General features: G+C 50.0%; 1 protein-coding gene and 1 long non-coding RNA gene across 2 annotated transcripts in view; both read left to right on the plus strand.

Annotated features, from left to right (window-relative positions):
* SEC14L5 (SEC14 like lipid binding 5) overlaps positions 1-3,656 on the plus strand; it is a 38,933-nt gene extending 35,277 nt beyond the window's left edge. The window contains exons 16-17 of the mRNA XM_058035334.1: positions 657-835; positions 1,802-3,656. Of these exons, the coding sequence (XP_057891317.1) occupies positions 657-835; positions 1,802-1,907 (285 nt within the window). The 3' untranslated portion in view covers positions 1,908-3,656. The remainder of the gene's footprint in view (positions 1-656; positions 836-1,801) is intronic.
* A 1,626-nt stretch (positions 3,657-5,282) lies between these two features.
* Positions 5,283-6,389, plus strand: LOC131090165 (uncharacterized). The gene is made up of 2 exons (XR_009115299.1): positions 5,283-5,342; positions 5,429-6,389. It is a non-coding gene; the product is annotated as an uncharacterized LOC131090165 (long non-coding RNA).
* The last annotated feature ends 374 nt before the right edge of the window (positions 6,390-6,763 follow it).

The raw sequence follows: 6,763 nt of genomic DNA on the forward strand, positions 1-6,763 counted from the left end.
CAGGGGAGCCCATGGAGATGCCCCAAGGGCTGGAGCCCCTCTGGAGCCAGGCTGGCAGAGCTGGGGGTGCTCACCTGGAGAGGAGAAGCTCCAGGGACACCTCAGAGCCCCTGCCAGGGCCTGAAGGGGCTCCAGGAGAGCTGGAGAGGGACTGGGGACAAGGGATGGAGGGACAGGACACAGGGAATGGCTCCCACTGCCAGGGGGCAGGGATGGATGGGATGTTGGGAATTGGGAACTGTTCCCTGTGAGGGTGGGCAGGCCCTGGCACAGGGTGCCCAGAGCAGCTGTGGCTGCCCCTGGATCCCTGGCAGTGCCCAAGGCCAGGCTGGGCAGGGCTGGGAGTGACCTGGGACAGGAAGATGGGGATGGGGATGGGATGGGCTTTAAGGTCCATTCCCACCCAAACCATTCTGTGATCGTTTTTCTGGATGCCCTGTGAAAATGGGAAATCCTTATTTAAAGTGAGTCATTGGAAAGAGACTCCAAGCTAAAATTCTTAATGGAAGTTAAGTTAAATAAGTTGGGTTTTTTTTCCTGCTGGTACTAGAGGGCTGTGTCTCAGGGAGGTGACACAGGTGAATGCCACCTGTGCTGGGTCATTGAGCCATTCCCCCATTCCCCCGTGCTCAGCTGCTGTCCCTCCCTCTCTGCAGGGCTCCCATGTCACTCGCTGGCCTGGCTTCTACATCCTGCAGTGGAGGATGCACGGGCCCCTGCCCTGCTCCAGCTCCAGCCTGCCCCGTGTGGACGATGTCCTGGCCTCCCTGCAGGGCTCCAGCCACAAGTGCAAGCTCATCTACTACTACGAGGTGCTGGCCTCCAAGGACTTCAGGTAGGGCATTTACAAGGGGTTTACTAAGAGTTGCACTGGGGGTGAGTTAAACATTTGGATATCAGAGACCCCCTCAGGGGGTGTGTTTAAATGACAAGTGCATGGACACAAAATTGGTGGCATTTTTGCAACCAGTCTCCTCTGGTGCTGTAGGTATTTAAAAGTTCCCTTCAATCTGTGTCCATCAGTGAAATTTGTGCTTTGGGTCTTGCTTGCAGCTGCCTGAAGAGCAGGAGATTTTTGACTCAAGAGGGTTTTTATCTTAGTTGGGAATATTTTTAGAAGCTGCTTTTGGAGTAATTTAAATATCAGCTGGGCTGTATCCCAGATGATTTTGTTTGGCACTTGAGAAGGATGAGCACTTCTGGACAGGTGAACAGCCAGCCTTGGCAGGGTGTGCCTGGCCCCTTCAATGCCAGAATCACCTCCCCATCTGTCAGTCTGAGCTCTGTGCAAGCCTTGGCCCTTCCCTGGAGCTGGAGGCGTTGGGCAGAGCAGATGTGAAGGTGGTGGCTTGAGGTGTGACCTGGCCGGGTGCTGTGGGGTCAGAGCAGCAGAAATGCCTCTCTCCAGTCCTGCTCTTCTTGGGGCTATTCCTGAGCCCAGCCTGCCTTGGGCAGGAGGAGCTGGAGGTGCTGAGTTGGGACTCTGCTGTTCAGCAGCCTGGAGCTCTTGGGTTCACAGGGCTGCATTTGGAGTCCTCTGGGGCTTTTCTTTCACCTCTGAGGCTCCAGCTGTGTCCCTTTCCCCAGAACAATACTCAGACACAAGGAATCATATCTGTAAATGGGAAAAAATGTCTCTGACTGATTAATTTTTCATCATGACACAGAGATTCTTAGAGAGCAAGTGGGAAATGATGGGCCCAAAAGCAATTGTGCAAATGTTGGAGAGGGGAGCTGATCTGTGGGAGGAATCCCTGAATTGCAGCCTTGCTAACAGCACATCTGTTCTGTCCCATGCCAGGGGATCCATGTCCAGCCTGGAATCCTGCACCAGTGGCTTTTCCCAGCTGAGTGGAGTCACCACATCTTCCAGCCAGTCCCAGAGCAGCTCCCACCTCTCCAGATAGCAGAGCCAGGGCTGCAGCACCAGGGGCACCCAAACCAAAGAGCTCCAGGGCTGAGCCGTGGGGCAGCCACAGCCATTTGGACACAGAGACGCCTCTGGGGGCTGCTTCAACCACAAAAACTGAAATTCTAAGGGCAGGTTTGGGGGTTTGAGGTCAGCTGCCTGCTCCTCAGTAGCCTCCCTCACCACCTGTGGGTTCTGGGTGCCTGTGAGTTTGCAGGAACCCACTCCACTCCAAAGGGCTCTTTTCAGTTCTTTCCCCCAGAGGAGGCTGATGTTGCCTTACCTGCTGCACCTTGAGGGAATTCCTGGGTGGCAAAACAAGGGAATGTCCTGGATGCCCACAGGGTTCTGCTTCCACACTGGGCAGTCAGGGGGGCATTCCAGGGGCAGGGCCTTGGCAGGGCCTCCCAACACCTGGGTACAGGCAGCATGCTTCAGAAATCACTTCCAGGCCAAACCAAAAACTCTCCTGGTCTGGCAGGATGCTCTGGGAAATGTGTTGGATTTTTTTTAACCCTGCTGAGAAACAAAGTCAAAAGGTTTTGGTTTTGTTTTTTTTTTTTTAGAAATTCCAGGCATTGAATCTGCCTGCAGTGAGTGGCATCTTCCAAACTATTGTTTCTTTTTACTCAGGTTTACAGCAATAATGAGTAGGTCTGTCCCATTCCCAAGTGGATGGAAACTGAATCCAGTCCTAAAGGGCTAAGAAAAGCAATATTTGATTTCCTGAAGGCACAAGATTTTCTGGCAGTATTACAGAACTTGCTTCTTCTAAACATGAGCTCACTTGAACCATTCAGAGAGGCATGTATGTATGTAAGCACTTACTGAAGCCTATTTATTCTATACTAGCTTATTTTAAATTAATTTTTAACTTATTATGTCAGAAATGACTATTTATTAAATACAGTCACCTTTTTTTAATGGGATGAACTTTGTTTTAGAAAGGAATAACTGATTGTCTTCAATCCCAAGCAATCTTTCTGCTTGGGTCCTGATCTTTGTGATCAATGGATGTTCTTGCAAAAGGGCTGCATTGGGGTAAGGGCTTGTGTCACCTTTCTTGCAAGGATAGGTGAGAGTCCCGTGCTTTTTTAGACTGTTTTTTAGGATTAAGAAACAAGGATTGAGTTCAGGAGTTGTCATGAAGATGCACTGTCTTCCTACACACCAAAAATGCCACGTTTGTCCCTAATCTCTGATTGTTCCTCTACTCAGGTTGGGGAGCAAAGTTATCCATGTTCTTGTCCAGGTGAAAAAATAATGAGAGCAGGTGTCAAATACTCACCAAGTTTTTATTCAGGAATCTGTGAAGTTGTTCCTTCCCACCCTGTTTTTTTTTAAATCACTGGTTTTGAAGCACCAGGCTCTGCCAAATGAGAAAAGAGCCAAAATATTTGGGACAATGGGAGACAAAGAACTTGACATGGGTTTTTTTAAGGATTGGAGCCAAGGGAATCACTCTGCACCTTGCATCTCTCCCTGTGAACAGGTAACTTTGTTATGTAGAGCTCAGGAAAGTTCTCATTTCCAATTCTCAGTTGTTGCATGGACTTTCATGTTTCTCCCAGACAAATGAAATTTCTGTCTCTGGCATTTCAGCATAACTGGAGTCTGATAAAGATGGACAAATGTAAATGTAATTCCTACATTTCCTCTGGAAAGTCAGGAATTCTGGAAGCAAAAGTGCATGTGTGTATCCCTCATGGAAAATCCTTGACCCAGAATAAAATCTAATTTAGAAACAGTTTCAGACTCCCAAAGCCTCAGGAGAAAACCCAGCCCTGTCCCCCTGTGCTGTTTCAGGATTTTACCTTCCCTTCTCACGGGTTGCTCACATCCTGGTCCTGGGTTTGCTCTGGGTAAGAAGGATCTCTTCCTTTGCCCTGAATTTGTTTTTTTGGTAATTTTGTTTTGAAACGTGGGATGTGCTGTTTTCTGCTCACCAGAAGTTTGACTTTTGTCAGTGGGGGAATTTGGCCCTGGCAGATCTCTGAAGGGTGGGGTAGGGATGGTTCCTCAGGGTGTTCCTGCCTCTGGGGGCATCCCAATCCCAGTTTTTCCTCTTGTCCCTTGGCAGTCCCACTCCTCTGCCCATCAGAGATCATGCACAGGTCTGTGAAGCAGATTGTGACCTCTCCAGGCTGCCTGCTTTATCCCATCTGACAATTTACTCTGAAATCAATTTAAATAATGCAGTAATTCTTTCCTTTTTCTCTTGAATATTAACAGGAAAAAAGGAAGCAACAGCCTGGATGCTGTGCTGTGCTTTCTAAACCTGACCTTGTGAACTGCAGATACCAGAGACACAGAATTCTTCTACATCACCTTTTCCCCCTCAAACTACATCAGTGTGCTTAGAAAATAAACTCAGAGTTTTCTTCACAGTGAGCTGAGTCTGGGAGGGATTTTGGATCCTCAGAAATCAGAAGTTGGCAATGGGCTCATTGTGGGTGGTGCAGCAAAGCCCTCCCTGCAGTGAGGCTGCTGAGCTCGGGCTGTGTGCAGGGAAGGAGCTGCTGGTTAAAAAGTGGCTCCCAGGAAACTGTGGGGCTGTCCCTGGTTCAGATATTCCCTATGCAAACACAACACCTACCTCAGAGCTGGTGCCATGCCCGTGGGGGCAGGCGAGTGCAGGATGCTGTGCCAGGGTCACACAGCCACAGGGGGCACCTGCATTGCCAGAGCTCTCCAGGTGTGCCCCATTCCCTGGGCTGGGAGGGCAGACACAGAGGATGGGAATGGATGTTGGATGGTCTCAGCTGAGGTTCGGGGCACAGCCTGAGCTGTGTTTTGCTGCTCTCCGCTGGAGGAGGAAGAGGAGGAGGCTGCGCCCCCGGGGCACAGGGGCGGCTCCAGCCCCGGCTCCAGCCCCGCAGCTGTCACCGGAGCCGGGGAGCGCTGGGGGTCGGCTCGGGGGCTCTCCCAGGGAGGCACCGCAGCAGCTCAGTCCATTCTCAGCCCCTGAGCTCAGCTCAGTCATTCACAGCTCAGCCCTTCCTCAGCTCCTGAGCTCAGCTCAGTCCATTCTCAGCCCCTGAGCTCAGCTCAGTCCATTCTCAGCCCCTGAGCTCAGCTCAGTCATTCACAGCTCCTGAGCTCAGCTCAGTCATCCTCAGCTCCTGAGCTCAGCTCAGTCATTCACAGCTCAGCTCATTCCTCAGCTCCTGAGCTCAGCTCAGTCCATTCTCAGCTCCTGAGCTCAGCTCAGTCATGCTCAGCTCCTGAGCTCAGCTCATTCCTCAGCTCCTGAGCTCAGCTCAGTCATCCTCAGCTCCTGAGCTCAGCTCATTCCTCAGCTCCTGAGCTCAGCTCAGTCATCCTCAGCTCCTGAGCTCAGCTCAGTCATTCTCAGCTCCTGAGCTCAGCTCAGCTCAGTCATTCTCAGCTCCTGAGCTCAGCTCAGTCATTCTCAGCTCCTGAGCTCAGCTCAGTCATCCTCAGCTCCTGAGCTCAGCTCAGTCATTCCCCAGCTCCTGAGCTCAGCTCAGTCATCCTCAGCTCCTGAGCTCAGCTCAGCTCATTCCTCAGCTCCTGAGCTCAGCTCAGTCCTTCCTCAGCTCAGTCATTCACCGCTCCTGAGCTCAGCTCAGTCATTCACAGCTCCTGAGCTCAGCTCAGTCCTTTCTCAGCTCCTGAGCTCAGCTCAGTCATTCTCAGCTCCTGAGCTCACTGTTGGGAACAATTCCTGGCACTGAGCAATCCAGGCACTCCTGAGTGACTGAGATGCAGCTGTGCTCTCTGCTCAGCCACTCTGGTTCTGTCTGTTCTTTTTCAGAAGTGTGGATAACAATTTGTAATCCCAGTTTGGTTTGTTGGCAGATTCTGAAAATGCCATAATCCACTCTCAGTTCCCAGTAGGAACTGGTGAGCCCAGCTGCCCACCACACTGGGCTGGGGAGCTGCTGGGGCTGAGGCCAGCCCTGCTCCAGGCAGGGAATCCCTCACTTCAAAAGGCATTTTCAATCCCTCATTTCAATCCCTCATTTCAAAAGGCATTTTATGAGCTCACACTGCTTTAATGTCCCAAATGTTTGTACTGTGAGCAATTAATGCAAGGAACAGCTATTAGAGATTTACTTGACAGCAGCTGTCAAAGATTCCTGCATGCAATTAGCTTTAATATTCCTCCAACACCTTTGTGATGCTCCTTACAGCTGATTATTTCTCTCTTGGAAGGTGAAATTGGAGTCAAGTCACATTTGCTGGCTTTTAGTGACACCCCCTTCCAAGCTTTCAGTTACACCTAAGTTAAATGGGCATTAATTAAGTTTTTTAGCAGCACTTACTTTCTCTCCTTTGCAGCTGGCTTTGGTTTTATACACTGAAATCCTGATTTTTCTCAGCCAAAACCCTCAAACCTCCTGTAAGAGCCCACTGCAGGGCACTGAAATAACAGATGTCCTCCTGTGATGGTGTCTGTGTGTCCTGGTAGAGCTGTACATTTGGGTATGTGGGAAATAAAACTTCTCTGAGAACATGTGGAATTGTTTGATTCAACTGTTGAAATTGCAGGGCAGTGAAAATTCAAGCCTGTGTGCTGCTCTCTTTGCCCTCACAGAAGCAGAGGTAATGCCTGTATTCACTTTTTCCTGCTTTTTAACTAAAATGTTTGGGGTTTTTCCTACAGAAGCAGCATCTTGTGTTTAATTTCCTAGTGAAGCCCTAAAGCAGATAGCCTTCTAGAAGTAATGGGTTAAAACATGGAATGTGAGGCATGTAAAGCAGGGCCTAGCACTAGAACACACGGAGAAAGCACAGCACTAGGAAAACAGAGCAATGAATTAAATAAGAGGTAGAGCATCATGACAGGGGAAGAGATAAGTATAAGAGAAACTAATGGGCTAAGCAGGG

This window comes from Melospiza georgiana, chromosome 16, assembly GCF_028018845.1.
Source record: "Melospiza georgiana isolate bMelGeo1 chromosome 16, bMelGeo1.pri, whole genome shotgun sequence".
Lineage (NCBI taxonomy): Eukaryota > Metazoa > Chordata > Aves > Passeriformes > Passerellidae > Melospiza > Melospiza georgiana.